Source organism: Helianthus annuus, chromosome 7, assembly GCF_002127325.2.
Source record: "Helianthus annuus cultivar XRQ/B chromosome 7, HanXRQr2.0-SUNRISE, whole genome shotgun sequence".
Classification (NCBI taxonomy): Eukaryota; Viridiplantae; Streptophyta; class Magnoliopsida; order Asterales; family Asteraceae; genus Helianthus; species Helianthus annuus.
In genome coordinates, this window is record NC_035439.2 from 145,976,748 (window position 1) to 146,002,205 (window position 25,458).

At 37.7% G+C, this 25,458-nt stretch overlaps 2 protein-coding genes across 2 annotated transcripts; both read right to left on the reverse strand.

The window, feature by feature from the left end:
- Window positions 1-362: 362 nt before the first annotated feature.
- Window positions 363-3,536, reverse strand: LOC110867274 (receptor-like protein EIX2). Its single transcript, XM_022116398.1, has one exon. The coding sequence runs from the start codon at window positions 3,534-3,536 to the stop codon at window positions 363-365; it is 3,174 nt and encodes a 1,057-aa protein (XP_021972090.1).
- Window positions 3,537-13,876: 10,340 nt separating this feature from the next.
- On the reverse strand, window positions 13,877-15,003 carry LOC110867524. The gene is made up of 3 exons (XM_022116494.2): window positions 14,610-15,003; window positions 14,301-14,514; window positions 13,877-13,983 (listed from the first exon to the last, which is right to left on the reverse strand). The coding sequence occupies exons 1-3, from the start codon at window positions 14,916-14,918 to the stop codon at window positions 13,877-13,879; spliced, it is 630 nt and encodes a 209-aa protein (XP_021972186.2). The 5' UTR covers window positions 14,919-15,003.
- Window positions 15,004-25,458: the final 10,455 nt, after the last annotated feature.

Genomic DNA, 25,458 nt, shown 5'->3' on the forward strand with positions numbered 1-25,458 from the left:
AAGCGACTAAAGGAAAGATTACAACTTACATCTAAAGGGAAGCGACACCTCTCCTGCAGACACGACGTTTCACAAGGCGGCAACACCACATGTCTTCAAGCATCATGTCGATTCAAGAGGAGTCACATCCATTCATTCGCACCTCAAATAGGGTTGTTTATTTCACTTGTAAATATCTCTCACCTGTAAAATCACAATTACGCAATACAACTGAAGTTCTGTATGTCTTGTTGAATTCGTTTCTTATTTCATCTTTATTTTCATATCAAGTTCATAGGCTGGGGCCAACATTAACATGTAACTTTATTAAAAAGTAGTAGCTGTTTTTCAAAGTATAACTGAACATATTATAATATTCTTAATCACCTAGAAAGAAGATTACCACAGTACTTCTGAATAGCATTACAAAATATACATCTCAGATGACTCAAGAAACGGAAATGTGCAGTTCTCCATAACGGAACTAACACCAGCCAGAAACCAGCAAGGAATCCACACATTATGCTAATAATCAAGTCCCGATCTGCTCCATGTGATTCATCGTCTTCTTCTTCTTCGTATCTGTTAGGTGCCTGATCAATTGAACAACTTTCAGTGAGTGGATCTCCACAAAGCTTGTTGCCTGAGAAGCATGACTCGTTGAAGCTCTGAAGCTGGGTGCCGAGTGGGATTTTTCCTGTCAAATTGTTATAAGACACATTGAAGCTACTCAAAAAATTCAAGCTTGACAAGGTCTTAGGAAGCTCCCCAGAAAGCCGATTAAGAGATACATCAAATGAAAAAAGTGATTTCAGATCTCCAATATTTTCAGGGATTCTCCCTATCAACTGATTTCTTGACAAATTCAAAGATTGTAATGCTGGGAGGTCCATTAGCTCACTTGGGATGCTCCCAGAAAAAATGTTACTTGAAAGGTCCAACATCAACACAAGTCCGAGAATAGTGCTATATGTATCCTCTCGTCCCTTTATAAACAATGAAGCACTGCCAATGATCTGTCTAGTATAGGAGAAGATAAATCTATCACTTGAGCTAGTTTCTTTCCGAGAGAGTAAAGTGAAATTGTTGAAACATCTTGGTATATGTCCTGATAGATTATTATGAGAAAGATCCAAGATCTGAATACCGGTAAGGAAACAAAGCTCATGAGTCAGATTTCCATTAAATTTGTTTGATCGGAGGCTAAGAATTTTCAAACTCAAGAGTTTTGTTCCAAACCAGGCCGGAATTGGTCCAACAAGCTCATTTCTTCCAAGTTGAAGCATTATTAAATTTGTTAAGTTCTTTAGAGAAGTAGGTACTCCTCCAGAGAGCTTGTTGTTGTAGATATTTAATAACTGCAGAGAAGATAATGATCCGAAAGTTCTTGGTATGCCACCAAACAAGTTGTTGTTTTCCAAGTTTAGAAATACTAAATACGGCCACTTCTTCCAACACTCAGGAATGTCACCTGATAGATTATTGTTAGCCAAATTAAGAATTTCTAGAGTTTTCTCACCGTAAGGACACACCAAACGACGCAACGATCCCCCAAAGGAATTATTTGACAAATCCAGAATCTTTGTCTGTGAATTAATTTCAGAGAGTTCAGGGAGTCGCCCGCTAAGTTCGTTAGAATTCAAGGCAAGAACTTGAAGCGATGCAGGGATACGAAACAACCTTCCTTGAATTTGATTTCGTGACATATTTAGATATTGTAGATTAGGCCATGATTTCCAAAATGCCTCGTGAATCATTGATGTAATCCTTGTATTGCTAATTTCCAATTCTACTAAATCCCTCTGCAGCTGCAGCCACAATGGAAATTGAGGCCCTAAGTTCCACGAACTTAAATACAAGAACTGCAACCGGAAAGAGGGAACCCAGTTCACAAGGCGCGGTCTTAGGGATAGGTAGTTGCCTACTCCATTTAGGTACTTCAGTTTAGCTTGTTTGTCAAAATGAGCTTCTGTCACAACACCGGTTAAAAAGTTGTAAGAAAAATCTAAATAAATTATCTTTGAAAGTTGACCGAGGCTATCAGGAAGGCTGCCATTGAGTCGATTATTTGAAAGATCTAACACCTCAACCGAGGACAATTCTCCGACTGAATATGGTATTGGACCCGAGATAAGATTCTTTGCAAGATATAGCGACCTCAAAAGAGTTAATCTTCCTATTGATTCAGGAATAGTACCATCAATATGGTTATTTTCAAGTTGGAGATTCTCCAGATATACAAGTTGTCCAAGTTGAGTTGGAAGATGGCTTGAAAGTCCTGTAGACCGAAGAGATAAGGACTCCAATTTTGGTGATTTGCACTCAAAAAAGCTTTCAAGAAGGCTTGTAAAGCTAATATCAGGAAACGAGTTACCATCTAGACCAATATGTCTCAAATTGCAAAGATTCCCCAATGATGTAGGTATTGTCTTGTTGAGTACATTATATGACAGGTCAAGACCAAGTATGGAAGTCAGGTTGTGAAGGGAACCAAGAAGTGAACTTGAAATACCGCAAGAACTAATATCTAATGAAATGAGATTACCACCTACACTAGACAACCCTTTTAACACTAATGAAGAACTCATGAAATCATTCCCGTGAACGTGAAGCAACTTGAGAGAAGTCAAGTTACGAAAGCTATCAACGCTTCTAGGAATAGGGCCATGAAGACCACACCCACGTAAATCTAGTGAAACTAGACTAGTTTTACTGAAAATCCACTCTAGCACACAATTGTCATTAAAATCATTTCCAGAAAGATCCAGAAAGGAGAGAGATGTGACAGTAAGATTAGCAACATAAGGATGTATACACAAAAGTTGACTATGGGACAAATGTAGTTCAACCAAAGAAGGAAGGGTGTTGATAACCTCAAGCCAATCTGTTGCCTTACTAAGGTCCATGCCACTCAAATCCAGGTGATGTAGCAAACGGAGACTTGACAGCCACTTCATGTTGGTGATTGTAGTATATTCATATTCATCACTATCTTCAATATCATAAAAACTTCCAAGACATAGGACGCGCAATTCTGTCAGATTCCCTAGTTGTGGAGGGATTGTTCCACCAAATACGGAACGCGAGAGATTAAGATACCTCAAGTTTCCAAGAGATCCTATAAAGCTAGGAACTTCCATTTCACCAAAGTTATTGCAGCTCAAGTCTAAATGCTTGAGTTGCGTTAGATTCAGAAGCGATGGACTTATGTCCCCTCTTAATTTTTGATTCAAGAATTCTTCGTATTCTTCGATTTCGTTGTAATCATTCATACTACAATTACCTGGAAGATGAATCTTGTGAACATGGCCAGTAAAGTTATCACAAACGATCCCATTCCAATTGCAACAGTCGTTCTTCTCACCAACCCAAGAAGCAAGTCGATCTGCTTTATCTATGAGCCCATGCTTGAACTCAAGAAGTGCTTCCCTCTCATCATCCTTGCATAGTACATCGCCTTTGCTATTATCACTTAAGCATAAACAAAGTAAAGCCACAACCAGAAGTAAGCAAAAGTAGCAAGACGAGGAAGATGAAAAGGTATAACCATCCCTCATATTGATTTTGATGATGTTGTAAATTACAGCCACTTGTGCTCGGAGTTCATATATGAATTTGTTAATATGAAAGCAATGATCATGCATTTTCTTTTTTTTGAACGGCCAACGAATCCTCCAAATGGGCTACTGGCGAAATTCACCACATCGGGATACACTCGCCTTCCGAACCGGGGAAAACCCTCACCTAGGGCCGAAGCCCGTGAACACTCGCCCGAAGGCACGACAGTGCGGTGAGGTAAAACCCGCTCAGTTCAAGGATCGAACTAGCGATCGCCGCCTACTCGCCTAGTCTCCCATCATCACCAGGTGCCGCAGAAACTAAATGCTAGGGGCAGGAATTGAACTTGGGTCACTTGTAACACAAGATCTCTCCCTTACCACTCCACCACTAGCTCATTGGCTGATCATGCATTTTCTAAGCGAATTAATCAAAACATCATACAAGTCAAAGTCTATCATGGATCAAAAAAGTCATATGTTTCACATCTCTCAGAATATGATTGGAATACAAGTCAAAGTCTATCATGGATCAAAAAAGTCATAGGTTTCACATCTCTCCAAAATATGATTGGAAGTGAGATTAAATTATAGTCCTCATCAATGAGGCTAAGTTTGAGGTCACAAGGAGATGTTAAGTTTAATTTAAAAAAAAAAACATATCATAATGATTTCTAATTTTGAGGGCTTTTAGTATAATTATTTTGAAAAAAAAAAAAAAAAAAACCTAATTCATCAAGGAAGTAGCCAGTTAGCAGATGAAAAGTCCCCATCTCAATCTGCACAGCTTTTTTTTTGAACGGTTCAACCTGCACAACTAGTTGAATTTTTTTTTTTATTTGGAGATAGGTGGGACCATTTTGAATTAATTAGTCTATATTAGACTTGATAACATATCATAATGATTTCTAATATTAAGGGCTTTCAGTATTATTTTGAAAAAAAACTAATGCATCAAGGAAATAAAAAGTCCCCATCTCAACCTGCACAACTAGTTGAGAATAAATTTACATTGCCAAAAGTCGATTTTAGATCCAGCTGGTATAAATATTTGTTTCATTCGAAAAAATATTTACAGTGAAAGTGAAAAGGTTGTGAAAGTGAAAGTCAACTGCTGGTGTTTTTATTTTTTGTTGTATTCCCTGTTGTTTTGGCGAGGAGGAAAGGCCTATCTATGAATTGAGAGTTTTTATCAGTGAATTTAAGCATTAGTGAGTTGAATCCTTTAGTAAATTCCACACTTCTCCAAAATTGACATCGAAGATTTTCCTTGATTTTCCCTATTTTATTTGATTTCATGTGAATCATCGATCTCATTGATTTACATGTTTGTTTACTTGTCATGATTTTACGCCCTGTCGCAACGTAAAGATGGTTTAATACTACTTAAAATTAAAATGTAAACTAAAAGCAACCCAAAAACACAGCCAAAATACAAAACATTAAAAAATTACTTTTAACAAAAAAGAAAAAAATAAAAGTGTGTGAATAGAAAACCATTACATCAAATCCCTTTCCTTATCAGGTTAATTAATAAATAATAGTTAAGTTGATATGATTTGACATTTTGTTTTAAGTTTATACGATTTGAGCCGGAGGTGAGGAATGAGGAGGTGGTGATTGTCATATGGTGTGCGGGAAATAGAAATGGGATTGGGTTGGGGTGTTGTAGGTTGATTTGAGAAGAAAGGGTGGAGAAGAAGATGATGGGTATGCCTTTTTTTAAGTGTTTAAGGGTAATATAGTTATTTCACACATAGTTAACTGAGAAATTTAACAGAGGTTAGGTCAGGGGACCAATCGAGTTCATTTCTGACAACTTTTGGAACCACGCCTGTAATTAGTCAACCACTAGGACCAAGTATGATTTTTTTGCAAACCACAGGGACCAACCAAGCATTTAACTCTTTGTAATTTAACAAGTTGATGCCAACCCGCGCGTTGCGGCGGGAATCATGTTGCTTTAGTAGTTGGACAAAAAAATGTTAAAAAGTTAAACCACGTACGTGCCTTGCGGAAAGTTACGTCAAACTTTTTATATATGAAAAAAATAACTAATTCGAAACGATAATACTGGTTCATTAAGCTACGGGCAATCGCTAAAGTAGTAAAAATTTAAATGTCTAAAAGGATATATATTGATCGAGGAAAGGAAAAATAAATTAAAGTTTTGCAGATCAATATTTAGTATAGTGAAATCTCATAAAGGAAAATAATTTGAACGTATATGTTTATGATATTAGTTTAAGTCGGTTGGTTTCAATAATAATTATTAGGAGTCCTAAGTTAATTTAAAGCAAAAGTTACAGCCCGATTTTTATACGTGGGGTAATATTGTATATAGTTGTACTACGTGGATCCTGAATAAATATATGAATATTCTATTTTGCGAGAATTGTAAAATAATCGGCGAGACAGTAAACTCCCATCAACTACTATCACACACAATATGTACCACCCAAATTCCACCATTAAAAATCAGAACTCACATCTCCGCTCTTCAACGTTTCTGCGCACACACTCAACACACGCATACCCCCAAAAATGGTACTAAAGGCATCGGAGAAGAAACCCCTACCACACCACTGCTACCCCAACACCACCATCGAGCTGTTGCTACCACAACACCACCACTGGACCATTGCCATCACAACATCACCACTGAACCATTGCCACCACCATCGAACTGCCGCCCAATATAATTGTCGTAACAACATATCTTTTGTTTCATATCTCTCTAGTGGAGTAACCACACTTTTTACGACAGAGGGGTCCCAATGTAATTTTCATATATACAAACAAATTAATTGCCACTTGTTTTGACTTCTAATTTGCAATTGGTATGCCATGCATTTTACGGATCAAATACATGTTAAAAAAACAAATCCAAGACATGTTATAAAAAAAATACATCATTACACCTATCAAAAATAACAATATTAAAGGTTATTATGCAACATACATAACAATTAAACAAATCCAAGACATGTTATAAAAACAATATTGAAGTATGTATTAAACAAAGCAATATTAAAGTATTTAAAAAAAATGAAACTAAAGTATTAGATTTTTATCAAATAATGTATGAAATGTTTAAACTCCGGGTTCCACGGCATTAAGAAGTTCATTGATCATGATTTGCATTTTTTCCCTTAAAACTATGCTGTTAAGCCCACACATATGTATGGAAATAACATTTTGTGTCATATTTTAAGTGGGCAACAATTCAAACCTCAAAAAAGCGCATGTAATATACACAACAAATAGGGCAGTTCCATCTTCAGTCTTAGGGTGAACGGGGCGTCTTCGGTGAGGGGATGCGGTGATAGGTTTCCCCGATCGGGAACACCGCCGCCATCACTGCGGGGTCCCGAATCGGGGTCTGAATTGGGCATGGATTCACCGATGGAGGAGAGGGGAAAGTTGGTGGGCCAGCTGAGCATCAACCAATCAAACTTTTTATTTCTTTTTTTTTTTTTTTTTTTTTTGAATAAAAAAATAAGGAGAGTTAAGAGGGGAGTGCCGCCATCAATTTCGGGTGTTAGGGGAGTTTAAGAGGGGAGTTGACGTGGCACACGAGGATTGGTTTGGCGTAAGAGAGGGGACTCACCTATTAGGTGAGCACCCCCTTCACCCTTATCTTCCATCCCTAAATCAGCACCGACCAACACTTTACTCGAGAGATTATGTTTATGTAACCTTTGTTTTTTCTTTGTTTTTTGTTCTGTTTTCATCATCCTTGGCGCCATTTTGAAGGAATTCAGACGGATGAAAACATGGCCGGAGATTTTTTTATGGCGGGGGTATATAAGGTGTGAGACGGTGGTTGGATAAGATGCCTTGGTTTGGTTATATAGGGTATTTTATTGTTTTGTCCGGTCCATTACGGTGCGTCCACTATCGACGGTAAAGTCACGACGCCTCCATTTGGTATCTCCGGTTGTTTTCAAAAGGTGCCATGAGTTTGGTGTTGGTTGTCAAATGTAAAGTGACGACTGCTTGTTGAATGATTCGAAGGGCGCGTCGGTGTGATGTTTTTGTCGGTTCTGGTTGGCAAATTTAAACTGACAACGTTTTGTTGTATGTTTTATGTTTTAACTGGATGTTATTTGATTTATAAAAAGAGAAAATTGAAGTTAGTGAAATTTGACATAGGGAAAATTTGGGGGCAAATGGATCCTGGGGTGACCCGGCAACAACCCGTCAGCAAGACGGCAACCTATCTTTTATTTATATTCATTCAATACCCATTAAAATATACTACTTTTTCCTATCTAAATTAAAAACACACCCCCTCATTTCATTTCAGAAAGGTGGCGCCTAGGAGTTATGTTGATTAAATTATTAGCGCACCGCTTCATTACGTGATGTTTAATACTTCATATTCATTAAAATCAAATTGACACCGCTTCATATTGTATGCTTGTTATATAAAAGTCAATAACTATGCTAACGGACGTGTCTTTTAAACTGACACCGCTTCATATTGTAGTTATATATATAAGTCAATCTTTTAAATAAAAGGGTACAACCAAGTTGTTTTTTAGTTATAAATAAATTAATAAAAAAAAATTCTTAAAGGGGTGTGTATATTGGGACATGTTAGTTTGGGTTGATGTGTATAAGATATGGTATGTGTCAGGGGCGGACCTAATGTGTTAGCAGGAATAGCACGGGCTACGGCTCAACCCCGTCTTAGTAGTGTAAAAATACCCTCAACTCCGTCTCCGTAGTGTAAAAATATCTCTCAACTCTGTCTTCGTTATATAAAGGATACCCCTGATCCAAAAAAATAATAATTTGGGATACCCCTAAAATTTTGGGCTAGTTCCGCCACTGGTATGTGTTATTAATGCAAGGGTGTTATTTAAGGGTGTGATGTGAAGGGACACAACTATTAAGTTAGCATAACATACCCTAAGTTACTTTTTGTAGAGTTATATAATTTAATATCTTTTCTATTTTTACAAAATAGTCCCAATATATATATATTACTTACACAATAGCCCATTGAATGATGAAACAGGGCCGGCCCAAGGGTAAGCCAAATGAGGCTTGGGCCTTAGGCCACCAAAACTATAGGGCCTTCACAATTTGATGAAACCACAGTCCATTTATAAAAGATTTAGGGTGTGGGTTATCAACAGATTGATGGTTGGTAGTGTAGTGGTTCTGTGTATGTATGGATGTTGGTGAGACCCGGGTTCGAATCCCTGGTTCAGCATTTTTTTTTTCTTGTTTCTAAATTTTAACACAATCTTTCAAATAATTTCACTTGGGCCCTTCAAGTTTAACTTTCAATTCCATACATGTTTTGGGGAAAAAGGCCACAAGATTTTACTTCGCCTTAGGCCACCAAAATGGTTGAGCCGGCCCTGTGATGAAATTACAATACTACCCTCATGTGCCTTGCACATGACTAGATTTAACCAAAAAATCTATCTGGGTTTGGCCTAAAGGACATAACGTGCAAGATTTTGAAAGGTTAATGACACCGCCTATAAACTTTTGAAAAAAAAGGACAGCGCCTGCAATTTGATGTAAACATAAAAGACAAAACTTTTAATTTACTCTAAAATTAAAATAAATAAATACAACAATAAAGTTTAAAAAACTTAATAAACTGTTGGAATGAAATTAATTAAAATATATTATAGATATATTGATATTGTGGTTATCAACGCCTAAAATAGAATAGCCTTATTCTTCAAGTTTCTTTACCCTATATATATTCCACTAGGTTATCACCCGCGAACTTCGCGGGTTGGACCATTTAAATTGTATCAAACACAACTGTATATACATTTTTAAAAGAGATATTGGATTCAAATAACCTGAACTTTCATCAATTGGTCGATAACACTCTCAACTTTCGATTTGTATCACACCACTCTCAACTTTTAACTTATTAGCCGATAGCACTTCCAAACTAACCTAGTTTGCTGACAACAACTGCCACGTCACCAAACCAGTGCCACGAAAGCTACCACATCATCAAAAAGCCAAGCTAGATGCCACGTTTGCTGCCACATCATCAAAAAAGCTAACTCAGACGCCACGTCAGCTGCCACATCATTAATTTTTTTTACGTAAAATGTCATGTCACCACACAAGTTCCATATCAACAAAAAACTAACTGGGTTAGGGTTTAGTTAGTTCGGAAGTGCTTTCGGCCAATATGTTGAAAGTTGGTAGTGGTGTGATACAAATATACGACATGTCACAAAGTAAATATATCATTAGCTATGTTTACAAAATGCGGCACCTGTTTACCTGATTTTTTCCATAACTTACTTTATAGAGTTTGGAATTTTGGTTTCTTTGATTGGTCTTGATTTTGATCCGTGAACAAAATAAAAAAGATTAGCACAGCAGCATCAAGTTTAAGTAAAACCATTATATTGTCATAAAAAGGCAACATCCTAATGGGCATTGAGTAAGTAAAACCATTGTACTGTCATAAAAATGCTACATCATACTAGGCATTGAGTAATGAACTATTAAATAATGGTATTATGTCTACTATGAAGAAGAACTGTTGAATTTAGGATATACAATACAGTTAGTAGTCATAGGCATAGTTAAAGCCAACTTAGAGTATTAGAATCAAATAGGCCGAAGAAAAAACGTCGTCTTTATTTTTCTTTATAATACATAGGTTATCACCAATGAATACTCACGGATTCAGATATTTAAAATTTATTAAACACAACTTTATATATAATTTAAAAGACGAATAATGTTTGAACAAAATCAAAAAATGTGTATGAATTTTATTTACAATCTCCTCTAATTGTTTAACAAAAATTTTATCAGATTCATTGATCTCTGTACAATGATGGCAACTTTCGATCACTCAGAACTTAAAAAACTGAGCCGAAGTTAAATAAGTAATCTGATCCTTTATATGTGAAATTATAGATGTTGCCTTCTAACTCTAAATTATGTGAACTTTATGGCGTGCAACTAAACATAACAATCATTACCATCTTGCCAAATCTCACTATTGATTTGTAAGGTAATTTTATAAACTATTGGGACATTTCATGACTATGCAAAAGCTTAATATAAAGGGTGACCACCTTTGTTATTAATTGTATGTCATTAACAATAGAGAGGATACAATTGAGCCAAATCTCCAATCAAATTTTAAGTCATACGCCAAAAGTAGAGTTTAAAAAAATCCAGCATTACCATAGTGCGAAATCTCATAAAGCTATTATATTCCCCGTGAATACTCACGGGTTGGAACATTTAAATTACGTATACAACAAATGTAAAATAAAAAAAACTACATTAATGTTCCATATTTATGTTGGAGCATATAATGTTCCCTTATTTATTTAGTGTTCTATTTGGAGCTAATGCGTATAGAAAATCATGAGCTTGAAAGAATGATGGTTGACTAAAATAAAGTCAACTTGGATTATTAGCCTTGCATTGGGATATAACTGCTTTTATGTGTTTGAAATCAAATAAATCCAAATAGTCCAGTTCTAGGAAGACTTTGAGGAATAAGTATAGTCTCCTACAAAGGAACATGTAAATAATTAGTCCATATATCTCTGATACTGGAATGACATTTTGCCCCCTGCAGTTACTATAGAAAAGGTAATGCAAAAACATTTGACTATGTTTTAATAATCATTGTGCCCACTATTAGCACCCTGCAGTTATAAAAAAATCTGGTTCGGTGAACATCAACATTATAACAAAGACATTTTGCCCCTGCAGTTACTATAGAACATCAATATTATAATAATCATTTGACTATGTATTTAGTTTAACAAACCTGGTTCGGTGGTACACGGGGTTGGGTAACATGAAAAACAGAGATAAAAAGTTATAAAAAATAAATACATATCTTAATTGCAAATTCGGATATGAAATCAGTATCTGTTTACTATCACATATGAAATCAGTAACAGTTTACAACAAAACCACAACAAAACCGATTCCTAGGGTTCCAATCACCAAAACTTATGCAAACATAAACATCAATTATCATACACTGAAATTGAAATTTCAAAGTGTGCAAGGACAAAATCAACCTGAAACTTATCAATCCTAAAGCTATAAACAGAAGAAAGCTCATCAACATTCAAAATTCCATCACCATATTCTCTCACATCATTCCGAATCCTCTCAATCTTCTGCCACTTAAACTCCTCAAACCTAGAATGTTCTACAACAACATTCTCATCACTCTCAGCCTCAACCTCATCATCACTATCCGCCTCAATCGCCTCACTAAACTCCGCATCCACTTCGTACTCTTCCGCTGCTTCCTTATCGTTTTCTTCGTCATTTTCTTCTGTATCCGAAACCGGAGACTCGCCTACTGGCAGATTCGACCTCGGTAGCTTGTAATTGCACCGAACATTGAAGTGAAAATTGCAGTGGTGGAGTGGTTGAAAGGATCTGTGGAAAACGCAACCGCTCTTCTTCTTCATAGTTTCCAGCACGGGGTTAGGCAAGTTATTTATATTAATTATTTAATGATTAATATATAATTAAAATCATACTAATTATTACTTATTAACCTGTATATTACACCGGTTGAACTAAAAACGATGTAACATAAGTTATAAGTCTCCAAATACTTGAAATATAAAAATGCACAAAATGGAATTGTAACATTTCGGTTTGGAACTCACTTACTTGTAAATACTTAAATAACAATTAGAAGGGTGGTTTTTCAAATAAATATTTGTACATGAGAATAGAGATATATCAATCCATTAATCATAAATGTCTTTAGAAAACTTAAAAGTTTGAGAGCTAAATATTACTGAGAAAGTGGAAGTACAATTAAAATACAGATATTGATACATCTAAAAGTTACGTGTATTAATATTATTAGCTTAGTTATTAATGTTACAAATAATAACCCATGAATTGTCTCGGTGAGTGAAAGATTTGTCCCCGGGTCTACGTTGAAATATCAAAACATTTCCTTATGACCATTGCAGTTGCTTGACAAAACAAAAACTTTTGCAATATTATTAACTAACTGACCTCAACAGCACCATCACCAACGATAAAAAGCACAAGAATGATCATAAAGATGGAAATAAGATTTCTATGCAAATTTGCAATATTATTGACTAACTGTTGAATCCTTGCAGGACATTTAGTAGTTAATATCAGTACAGAATCATGGATCAAGCCGAACATGTATTTTTTGCTTCTACCATGCGTGGTGGAAACAATATTCAACATTATTAATAGTGATTACAGGTCCATATATCTCATATTCATATATAGAAAGTAGGGTGTTAAACAGTTCATGTTCACAAGTTAAAGTTAGTGGGTCAGAGACGAAAATTTCACATGCGCAGTGGAAACAATATTCAATATTATGAACACGACCGGTTTACCCGAAGTTTTTATTTAATATTAGTACCTTAAAATTTCAAATTTACAACTAAACAAACAAACATATATAGACTAATTACATCAAATTATAAAGCATGATCCTCATTTCTTTTTATCGTTTATTTTTTCCACAATATACTTGCTTACTTTAACTAACACAAAACAAAATTTTGTAACTTTCTTACAAATTAAACTATTTCTACTTGAAGGTGACCCAAAACAATTTAGTCTTGTTCGGTTACATTAAAAGAGACTATTGCTACCTGATAAAATATGAGTTGGGTTGAACCCGCAAACACTCCCATTTAGCACCCCTAGATTTGTCTTTGTTGCTTCTTATATTGCACCCGGGATTCTCTTGAAAGGGCGTATAAATTTCAACTTTTCAACATTTACCTTTTAGTCAACCAAAAGACCATCAATGCAAATATGCCCTTGATAATTAAAACGACAAAAGGCTTGTTAAGATTAGATGAAACCCTTTGGTAAAAAGGATTTAAAAAAATTCAACAATCAAGAAACTCTATATGGTGAGAATGCAACAGACAAACTTTGAATTTAACATTATAATATGTCAATTAAGATAATATGTCAAATAATGTTAATTACCTCAAAGCTAAGTTACAATATCAATCTGAACTTTAAATAATTTATTGATGTTTAGGGGGAGGATTTAAGAAAACATAATGGAACTCAACAGGCACTACATATGCATATGAAGGAGACATATGCATATGAAGGATGAGGCGGCTATGATTATGAAGAGCCGCCAAAGATTTGTACTAAACTGATGACTTAAGTCTTAACGATCAATTTGAAAACGAAAGCATAAATGATAACTTACAGCAAAGGGATTAACATTATCACCATCGTCAAACAGATTATGATATAACATCAAGTAGGGTTAGATTATAGCTAAATCGTATTGGAATCCATCGAAAGTCCATAGCCTTTTTAACAGATTAGACGACAACGACTGAGGGAGACCGAATGAAATAAACGTCAACTGAGAAATGCATTCGGAATTTAAGATTGCCAGAAATCAAAAGCACTACATTTCTAATGGAATCTATTAAATACCACAGAGATTAGTAACAAATTGTTTAATATAGCACTATAAAAGTTGTTGATATTTTCATACGGACACAAAAACTTAGCCAACATCAAGATCAACATACCGTTATAACCAGTCTAAAACTACATGTTCAGCCATACAGTTAAAGGCCCAAAAAGACTATCACCCGAATCTATCATGACATACTATTCATCAAAAGAACTATACCAAACAGAAACCACAAAACGTATTCTAACCAAAAACTGTTTGTGCACAAAAGACTACCAACAAATACCCCATACCTTCAACATCTCAATTGAACAGCAACATACCTTTACTTTCCACATACAAAAGCTGAAACTTCTGCCCATACGCCATTTGTTTGTCTCTAACAAACTTTTTCATACCAGTCACATTGTAACGCGGATTACCTTCCGAGTACTCAACACCAATCTGGACCTCCCAAACCCCACCAAAAGCGTCCTCAATCGTCAAACCCATCTTGCTATCCAAACCATGATCCTGTGCCCACTTTTTACGAAGTCGCTACGAATAACAGTTTGAATGGTTAGATTATCAGTTGCTTATGAAAGTGAAAATTATATAAAATATTAAAAATAATCAAAATAACATAATCTTACATAATGATTATCAACACGGAAAGTAATAGGTACCCCTTCATCCTCATTATGTTCAACAATATGATCAGCAATCGGATTAGCCGATTCATCATCGGAAACTTCAATCGGATCATAGTTTGGTTCTTCTTTGACAACACTGAGTTCAGGAGGGTAACACAAAAGGGCAGGATCACAACTAAAAACACTCATTTCAAATGTCTTCATATCAAGCATTTGGAACACCACCAAATGGTTATCCTTGATAGACATCTCCTGCTTAATCCGATTCCATCCAGTTGTTATATAGAGCTCATTTTCAATGTCATCCATACGGACAAACCATTTACGGTTTGTACAGGTTCAGACTACAACAGGATACGTAGGAACAATATTAAGCATCTTATGATGAACAAAATATCTGTTCACATGCTGCACATAGGAGAAAGAAATTATTAGTTGTGAAGTCTGATAATAAGAAAACAAAATTTCGACATATTAATGTGATAAATCAAATATTATATGTTTAAGTACCATGCAATTAGCTCTATCTTTGACACATCCTGATTTGTAGTAGAAGTAATCGAAAGGCGCAAGAGAAACATCCTGATAAAAGTAGAAGATCCGAAAGCAAGCCAGTGCTTCTTCATACTGGAAAACCAACCATGACTTGGATGGTATTTTCAATGCAGTAGTCATATCTAGCCATCCATTGTAAAAACAGAAGTCACATCCAATCTTAAACACCTTTACATTAAACAACCTTCCATCAAGTGTCCTAATAACCGCATTTTTGCAGGGTAGTTAAATGTGTTAATCCATACCTCATATTGCTATGGTAGTTTCTGAGAATGGAAACAATAAAGATTATTATTAGTATTATTATAACAAACAAATAATGTAAAATCTACATATTTTGATAAATGACATCCTTTTTATTATTTATACTATATAAAGAATATAAAATCTACATGTTATTACTGTATAACATCCATGCCCCATCTGAACTTTTTTTGGAACCTTTCGGTCCAGTGCATTCTGTTGGTGCACTTGTGTCTGTACTTTGTCTGTATTCGGTCTGTATGTAAACGATGTCCTTGGTAGTCTGTAAGTTGACCAAGTCAACCATCCTCCGGATTGACTTGGCCAACAGTTGGAATATGTTTGATATGTTTGTCTGAATCGAAGGATAACCTCGAAGGATAATGTTGATCCTTCGAGGTGCTCGAAAGATATGCTTCGAATGATTAGACCTCGAAAGATGATCTTTCGAGGTCACTGCTTATCCTTCGAAAGCATTGTATCCGAAAGATGATCCTTCGGACCATCTATCGAATCCTTCGAGAAGACCTGCTGTATATGGGTATATATACCCATGCAGTGTTGAGGACAGAATATAGATGCACACAGATAGTCACACCGAGAGATAGAGAGTTGAGAGCATCTTGTCCGAAACACTCACACACTTAGAGAGTTTATAGAACATTTCTGTAAACATTGAGCTTGTAACCGAACCCTCATTGCATTAATACAAGTTGTGTTAATCGGTGAACTTGTGTGTTTGTTTTCTCTACTTGTTACTAACTCGGTTTGCTTGCTAGCTTGGATTCCGCACTCGCTAGTAGGTTTGTATAACAAGGTTTAGGTTCGTAATCCTCCGCGAAAAGGGACCTACAAGTGGTATCAGAGCCTCGCTCTTTACCTTGTTTAAAACCGGGTTTTTACAAGTTTTGGTGTGTTGAAACACTTGGTTTTGCACCTGTTTTTACTTAGTTTCTTGCATTTTCTTTGAGTAAAAACGTGTCTAAACTAACCGGGAGTGTTTAAAGTGGGGTTGGGTAACTTGAAAACTTGTTTTTGAGTAACTTTGTGTTTTCCGGCGAAAGCTCCGGTTAAACTTCCGGTGACTGGTTCTAGGATAAGGTTTTCCATTTTTGGCATAGTTTATTTCAAATCTTGGTTGGTAAGATAGTTGTCAGCCTGCCATACTCTTTTGCCGAAAGTTGACTTACCAACCTGTCACCTTTTCACCAACCTTTCACATCAGATCAGTTTGTGTCAGAACCTCTCGAAAGATATCTTTCGACATCGAAAGACTATCCTTCGACATCTGTCGATCAAGGAAGGCTCGAAAGATCACCATCCTTCGACCCATCCTTCGACGTCCGAAACATATCCTTCGATTAAGGAATCTAATCGAAAGACAAGTGTCCGAAAGATAAGGATTTAGCTCGAAAGATAAGGATCTTTCAAAGGAGAATCCTTCGAGCTCTTGAATCTTTCGAAATCATTGTTCGAGACTCAACAGTAATCTTTCGAGTACTGTTGATCCTTCGAACAATAGTTAATCTTTCGATTGTGGTCAGTTTGTTGTTAACAAGTTTCTGTTATTTCAGATCCTTCGACCAGGATCCTTCGGCTGTGTATCTTTCGGATCATTCTTACTTAGCATTTATTTTGCTCATCTATCATGAATCCGAGTTGGTGGGGAAGTCCGGCTCCAGACAGTGGAAAATACATGAATACCAGTCAATCTCCATCATGGGCCGAATCTCCGGTATCTACATCCTCACAAACAAATGCCACTCCAGCTGGTCAATGGGCGTTTGTTTCAAATCAAACTCCGAGTATTCAAAGTCTTCTACTAAGCGAAAGTGAAACCGGAAGTTTGAACAGGCCTCCAAAGTTGATGCATCTTAATGAATATCCGGGATGGGTTGATCGTTTCCATACATACATTCTTGGTCAAAATACAGAGTTGTGGTTGCGGTTCACTACGGAATTCGATCAATCTATCGAGATTGCTGCTTCTTCGACAGCTACATTTGCCGATCTTCCTGATGATCAAAAGAAGACGTATGACTTAGAAAAGAAAGCATACGCTATTCTTACTCAAGCACTGAGCAAGGATATTTATCATCAGTTCGTCAGTTTCAAGACTACGAAGAAGCTGTGGGATGCATTGAAGACAAGGGGAGTAGGTAATGAAGCCACACGTCAACTACGACGAGATCTACTGAAGAAAGAATTCGATGGCTTCACATGTATGGATAAGGAGTCCTTGGGAGATATGACAAGCCGTTTCTATCACCTACTTACTGAGCTGACCAACTTTGAAGTCACAACGACTCCAACAGAGGTGGTAAAGAAGTTTGCCGATGCATTGCCTCCTCAATGGAATAACTTCCTGGAAATCTTGAAGTACAACGGAACGTTGAAAACTACAAATATCAACGATTTCGTGCAGCTTCTGGAGAACAAGGATCAGGAAGAAACGTTGAAGGCAAAGAGAGTTGCAGTGCCACAGAATCCAGAGATGTATTATGGCACCTCCACTTCTTCATCTGCAAAAGCCGGTTCACATGCTCCACTTCAAACGGCTTTTGTCACAGGCACAGATATGTATGGCAATCCAGTGCAAGTTCCTGTAAAGCCGCCTCCAACCACAGATCTGTATGGAAATCCAATACAACCACCTCCTCTTCCTCCTGCTCAACAACCACAATATGCGTGTTATGGAGGAACATCATCTGCAGGTCAACAATCAAAGTCTAGTACCGTTCAGCTCGACACGTCAAGTTTCTCTAAAATCAGTGTAGAAGTAGCTAAGGAACACATGGAGCTGCTTAACACTGTAGTGAGCGCGTACTGTGGGTTGATAGAAGGTCAGATTGGAAACATTAATCTGACACAAGAAGATTACAGGCAGATTGATAAGGAAGAGATGGACTTGATGGATATCAAGTGGGCCTTTGCGAGTGCTGTGAGAAGAGCAAAGGATTGGATGGAAAGTACTGGCAGAACCAGCTTGGAAAGTAAGCGAGACACCAAGTATGGGTTCGATAAGCAGGCTGTTAAGTGCTTCAACTGTGGTGAACGGGGCCACTTTAAAAGGGAATGTACAAAGCCAGCACAGCACGGGAATCAAAATCCCTTCAGAAACCGAGGCAACCAGCAGAATCAGAACAGAAACACTGAGCGTTCATTGGTGCCTGCAAATAACCAAACCAACCGAGCACTTGTAGTTCAGGTGGATGAAGGTTGTGACTGGTCAATCCAGTTGGGTGCTGATGCTCCTGATGAAACAGCATGTTTTGCTCAAATTGTGAAAGAGTTGGTTCATACCAGTGGTAGAGAATCTTCTGCCAGTGGTGGTGAATCGTCTGAAGATGAAGACTCTTCTGGTTATAGCGGGAGTGCTGATGAAGAATCATCCAATTCTGGTGATGATTATGTGGGTGAGACATCGAATGCAGCATTCGATGCAGATATTGATGAACTCTTGGAGGAAGCTGCAGCAGAAACTCAAAGAAGATCTATTTTGGTGGATCAAGCTGCTTATACTTCGTCTTCTCTCCATTCAGCCTTTATGGCTAATGTCGACGGTTCATCAAGTCAGGTATGTGTCGATGAACCCACTGCTGTTAATTGTGATGAATGTGCTAGGTTGCATGCTAGATGTGCTGAAATGGAGAAAAGTATGTCTGAGTTGCAAGGCAAACATGATGCTTTACAAGCTAGTTTGTTTGACTTGCAAGACAAACATACTACTGTGAATGAGGATTTGAGTGACTTGCAAAGTAAGCATGACGCTTTGCAAGAAAAATATGATGTGACCTTTCTCCACAATCAGAAATTGACTGTGGATCTCTCAAAATGCACAGAAGCCAACATGTTTCATGAAAACCATGAAAAAGAATTTAAGTCAATGATTGAAACATTAAAGAAAGATAAAACTGAATTGACAAAAATGGTTTCAAGAAAACAGACGGACATTAATTTGTATATCTCTCGTCTTGAAACAATGCAAAAAGAGATGGCCTGTGTGAAAACCGAAAGTGATGCGATCCAACTCAAGCTAGACAGTTATTTGAGCTCTAGCTATGTGTTAGATCACATCATTGATGTTCAGAAGGAAAAGAGAGATGTCACATGCATAGGCTACAAGAAGTGTCCACCACCAGTGAGACATAATTATGACGCCATGCCTGATGAAGAGGACAGAGTTTTCTTTGAACCTTCTGTGCCTCTAGATGTTAAGGAGTTTGCTGCAGGACTCGGATACCAAAAGGAAGTATCCTCAGATTCAGATGTGTCAGCAGATACATTTGTGAGTGCTGAACAGAATCAAGATCCTCCAGTTGTGATTGAGGATGCTGATTCGTCTGATGATGAATCTGACGATACTGTCCCAGCAAAGTCTGATGCGGTAGCCAAAAATGAGGACATACCTCTTGAGAATCACATTCTATGTGATCCCCCTGTTCAACCCGCTAAGACTGTTGCAACTGAGTCCTCATCTGCAGAAGAGCCGGAGAGTGTGAATTTGCTGTACACTCTAGTTGGTGATGATAAAATTTACTCAGACAAAGATTTTCCCATTAAGAATGTTAATCAATCCTTAATCTGCAAAGTCTTTGAGAATTCGACGAGTAAGTTCTTGGGAAAGGCAGGACCTAAAGTTACAGTTACACAGTGTCCTCCTATTCCAAAGGCTGAAATTCGAAAACAATTTGGTAACAAGAAATTACCAACAGTGCCAACACAGCAAAATCACACCAAACCCAAAGGTAAAACACCGGCTCAAGCTGACAAGAAGCCGAACCAAAAGAAGAAGAAAAAGGTTAACTTTGTGAAATCGACGGGAACGGACAAAATTGAAAAGTTTGAAAATCAATCTAACTTAGATTTTGTCAAGAAAGCTATTGTCGAGAAAAGAAATGAACCAAGTAGTTCAAAACCTAGTACCTCGGGTTCACAAAGTTCAACATCATCGGCTAGACAATCACATGATTCTTCGGGGTTTGTAGAACGAAGATCATGTTTTGAGTGTGGAACCATTGGGCACATTATTAGAAACTGCCCATATCTTCATAAGCAGAAAGGAAAGGTTGATGATCCCCGTGGCAAAACTGACCGTAAGCCAACTGTTTCCACAAAACAAGATCCCCGCCTTGTAAAAGAAAGGGAAAAGAAACAGAAACGGCAACAGGTCAAAAAGATTGAAAAAGCGATTAAAACCGATGTGGTTCAAAAACAATCTGTTGTTGTAAAACCAGAAAATTCTAAAACTTCAAATCATCAAGAAGTTAAAATTTTAAAGAAAAACACTGGTGAAACAAAACAGACTTGGAAACCAAAAACGGTTGTTGAATCAGGGGGACCATCACAATTCACCAACCATCAAAGACAAGAAGTTATTGTCATTGATGAAAATGGAAGACCCAAGACCACAATGGCTTGGGTCCCCATCTCCAACTAATTCATTTGAATTCATGTGCAGGGTGCTTCAGGAGGAACTATCAGTAGTCATTGGATTGTTGATAGTGGGGCATCCAGGCACATGACAGGCGACATGAAGCTTCTCTACGACGTTAAATCTATAAGAGGAGGTTATGTTGCTTTTGCTGGAGATAAAGGTGGATACATTATGGGTGAAGGAATGATATCTAACGGGATTGTCAGCTTTGACAAGATCAATTTTGTGCAACAACTTGATCACAATCCTCTTAGTGTTTCTCAAATTTGTGACAAGAAATTTTCAGTACACTTTGATGCTAATGGATGTTATGTGCTGAAACCCGGCTTAAAAATTCCAAAAGAATGGATTCTCTTGTCGGCTCCAAGGATAAATGATTTGTACGTCCTTGACATGAGCCAGGCTATTACTACGTCTGCACAAGCAACTTGTTTCGTTTCTAAAGCCACAGAAAAAGACACTATCTCTTGGCACAGACGAATGGGTCACATTCACTTACGGAAAATGAATCATTTGGTTTCAAATGAATTGGTGAATGGTGTTCCCCTCAAAAATTTCCATCTTCAAGACGTCTGTGTTTCGTGCCAGAAAGGACAGCAAACAAAGAAGAAGCACCCTACAAAGAAGATCAACACGGTGGCAGTTCCTCTTGAACGTTTGCACATGGATTTGTTCGGTCCTGTCAAGCACAAGAGTATTCGGGGTGATCAATACTGTCTCGTGGTTACTGATGATTATTCAAGATTTTCTTGGGTTGCGTTCATGGCATACAAGAGTGAAACTTTTGGTATTATCAAAAAATTAATCATTCAGATTGAGAATTTGTATAAGTTGAAGGTTAGGCGGATACGTAGCGACAATGGTACTGAATTTAAAAATCATTCCATGACGGAGTTCTGCACTTCAAAAGGTATTCTTCATGAGTTTAGTGCAGCTTATACTCCTCAACAGAATGGTGTCGCTGAACGTAAGAACCGCACATTGATCGAGACTGCTAGGACAATGTTGGTAGAGTCGCAGCTACCCATTCCATTCTGGACTGAAGCTGTGGCCTCTGCATGTTACACATTGAACAGAGTCCTTACAGTCAAAAGACACAACAAGACCTGCTTTGAGCTTCTTCAAAAACGGAAACCAGATTTGTCTTATCTCGAACCGTTTGGAGCTCCATGCACAATCATCGATCCTAATGGAAAGTTTGGGGCAAGAGCAATTGATGGGTACTTTCTTGGGTATGCCACCCCTAACTTACGAGTCTGGAATCTAGAGACTAAAAGGGTCGAGGAATGGTCTGAGGTCAGAGTACAAAGGCACACCTTGCCAGTCAAAAATCCGGGTCAACCTTGGATGTTCGAGTACGATGACTTCTTCAATTCGATCAATGTTGAAGCCGTTGAAGAAAATGCTGCGGCTAGGATGTTTTTCGAGAGTGACAATGCAACAGTTTCACCGGTGGTTCGTCCAATTCTTGTGAATCAAGAACCATCTTCTTCGGTGAACAACAATACTCTCAACAATGAGGATTTTCATGATGCAAATGAATTGAACGAATCTTCAGAGGATGATGAATTTCTAGATGCAGATCAAGAAGCTCCTACAACAGCAGTTCATGGTACTTCAGAGGGTACTCCTCCAGTGGATACACATAGAACAGCTGAGACTACTGCATCATCCTCTTCGTCAATTCCGGGTCTTGAATTGGTTGTTGATCTTAATCTTAACAACCTGGGTATAAATGTTCCAGTTCCAGATAATCCAGAAACAAGGATTCATAATACCCATCCTCAACAAAACATCATCGGTAATGTGCAAAGTGGCGTACAAACAAGAAACATGTTGCGAAACAACAACAATGCAGGCTTGTATGCAGCTATTCGAGAATCCGGGCAACAAAACGACTGGTCCTTCGCGTGTTATGTCTCACAGGAAGAACCAAGAACATGGAAAGAAGCCTTGAAAGATAGCGCTTGGGTTGAAGCAATGCAGGAAGAACTGCAACAATTCCAGAAGCTGGGTGTCTGGAAACTAGTAGAGAAACCTGCTGGATACAAGAAGATTGGTACCCGTTGGGTTTTCAAATGCAAAAAGGATGACCGCGGAGTTGTTATCCGAAACAAAGCACGTTTAGTCGTTCAAGGTTTTCGTCAGATTGAAGGGATCGACTACAACGAAGTCTATGCACCAGTGGCACGTCTCGAAGCAATTCGAATTTTTCTAGCCTATGCGTCCTTCAAAGGATTCAAGGTCTATCAGATGGACGTGAAAAGTGCATTTTTACATGGTGTGGTTGAAGAAGAGGTGTACGTCGAGCAGCCTCCAGGTTTTGAAGATCCTATCCATCCCGATCGGGTTTGGTTGCTCAACAAAGCTCTCTATGGTCTACATCAAGCACCGCGAGCTTGGTATGCAACCTTATCTCACTATCTGCTGGAGAACGGTTTTCACAGAGGTCTTATCGACTGTACTCTTTTCATCAAAGAACAAGATGGAGATCTTCTTCTGGTACAGGTATACGTTGATGACATTATTTTTGGTTCTACTAATGATGTCTTGTGTAGGGAATTCGAGCGCATCATGCAGGATAAATTCGAGATGAGTGTTATGGGGGAAATGACTTTCTTTTTGGGCCTACAAGTGCAACAAACGGAGTCTGGGATATTCATCCATCAGACTAAATATGTTGGAGACATCTTGAGCCGGTTCCAGATGTCTGATGCAACGCCCATTGGTACCCCATTGCCAACTAATCACGGAATTACTCCAGACTTGAAGGGAGAAGCTGTTAGCCCTTCAATCTATCGCGCTATGATCGGATCTCTTATGTACCTCACAGCATCAAGGCCAGACATAATGTACCCGACGTGCCTGCTTGCCAGATATCAAGTTAATCCGAAGGCCTCACATCTTGCTGCTGTTAAAAGGATTTTTCGTTATTTGAAGGCGTACCCTGACACAGGTCTGTGGTACCCTAGGGATAATAACTTTGAATTGGTAGCTTTCAGTGATTCTGATTTTGGCGGATGCAAAATCGACGGTAAATCCACAACGGCTGGATGTCAGTTCTTAGGAAATCGCCTAGTTACATGGCAGTGCAAGAAGCAGACGTGTGTCGCTACATCAACATGCGAAGCTGAATACATTGCTGCCTCAAGTTGTTGCTCCCAAGTTCTTTGGATCCAACAACAAATGCGGGACTACGGTTTTGAATTCCTAACTACTCCTATTTACGTTGATAATTCTGCTGCTTTAGATATCATTAGAAATCCTGTGCAGCATTCAAAGACCAAACACATCGAAATCAAATATCACTTCATACGTGATTGCTTTGAGAAAAGGCTAATCGATGTTGTTAAGGTCCACACCGATGACCAACGTGCCGACTTATTTACCAAAGCATTTGACAAATCAAGATTTGACTTTTTATTATTGGTAAACGGCATTAAGGTCAAGCAAGAGTAAAACCAGCATCGGAAAATCATTTTTGTAAATATCTTTGTGTGTTTTAAATTTCTCTTAGTTTATTGATTTTAGGGGGAGTAAATCCAAAAATCTGAAAATCTGAAAATCCAAAAACATCGAAAAATTTCAAAAACACAAAAACAATAGAAAAACAAAAATGAGTTTCCTGGCGAGCAAAAGAGAAAATGATAGTACATCAGTGGTCTATCCAAACCTCTTTAAACCTTAAATGAAAAACGATAAGCAGCTCTATATAAGATGTATCGGTAGGCTCACAATCATTTTAAAGTGTGCAGGGTGATATAAATCTTAATCGACTGAAGACCAGGTGGGAACCATTCATTGGCATATGGTCTTAGTACCGAAATTTCGTTTGATAGATTGCCGAGGTTCTGAGATATTCGGTCTTTATGCTGCTTATCATCTGGGTATCATGGTTGTATCTTTTACCGAAAAATAACGGGGACGCAAGTCTAGATCTTCCATGATACTATACATACGTGTACATATTTACATACTGCATTCGACCTCAATAAGTGATAAACAATCACATGTCCAAATCAAATAAGTGATAATATATCACATTTATCCGGGTGTCAAGTTCGTCTCTCTGCTGTACGGAAGTACTGACCTGTTCACGGACTTGCACCTGTGCCCTCATGCATACGAAAATCAAGTTCCTCATCAATAAGTGATTATATCACATAGGACTTGTTTTCAAATCAAAATAAGTGAGTATCTCACAATTTATACGGTCAAACAGATGATAATCGGTATACTCACCGGTAAGATGAACCCTCGTGCATACCTTGATACGGGAATGTGTCGTGATGTGGATGAACACCGGTCGGTAAGTATAAATCATACCTTAACGTATCCCCTCGCCATGATTACATCTGATAAGTTGAGCTTAAGTGGACAACAATACCGATAATTGTTATAGGATGTTTATCTTAATGTTAACTAACTGAACAACAAGAGTGTTTTGGCATGACCGTACACTGATATGATTCTCTTACCCTCGAAACTCACAAAAAGAATGTCTGTATATATTTATTTACTGCTTAATTTTTATTGATTTCTTTTAAACAGTTTCGTCGTTTGGTGCATATCAGCACGACATTAGCGGTGATGTCGTTTGATAACACTCAAAGG

Coding starts and splice junctions, on each gene's coding strand:
- LOC110867274 (XM_022116398.1), bottom strand. CDS start 3,536: ATGAGGGATGGTTATACCTTTTCATCTTCCTCGTCTTGCTACTTTTGC.
- LOC110867524 (XM_022116494.2), bottom strand. CDS start 14,918: ATGGATGACATTGAAAATGAGCTCTATATAACAACTGGATGGAATCGG. Junction 14,515..14,609: donor TCCGTGTTGATAATCATTAT/GTAAGATTATGT, acceptor TGTTATTCGTAG/CGACTTCGTAAAAAGTGGGC. Junction 13,984..14,300: donor TTTGTATGTGGAAAGTAAAG/GTATGTTGCTGT, acceptor GGTATTTAATAG/ATTCCATTAGAAATGTAGTG.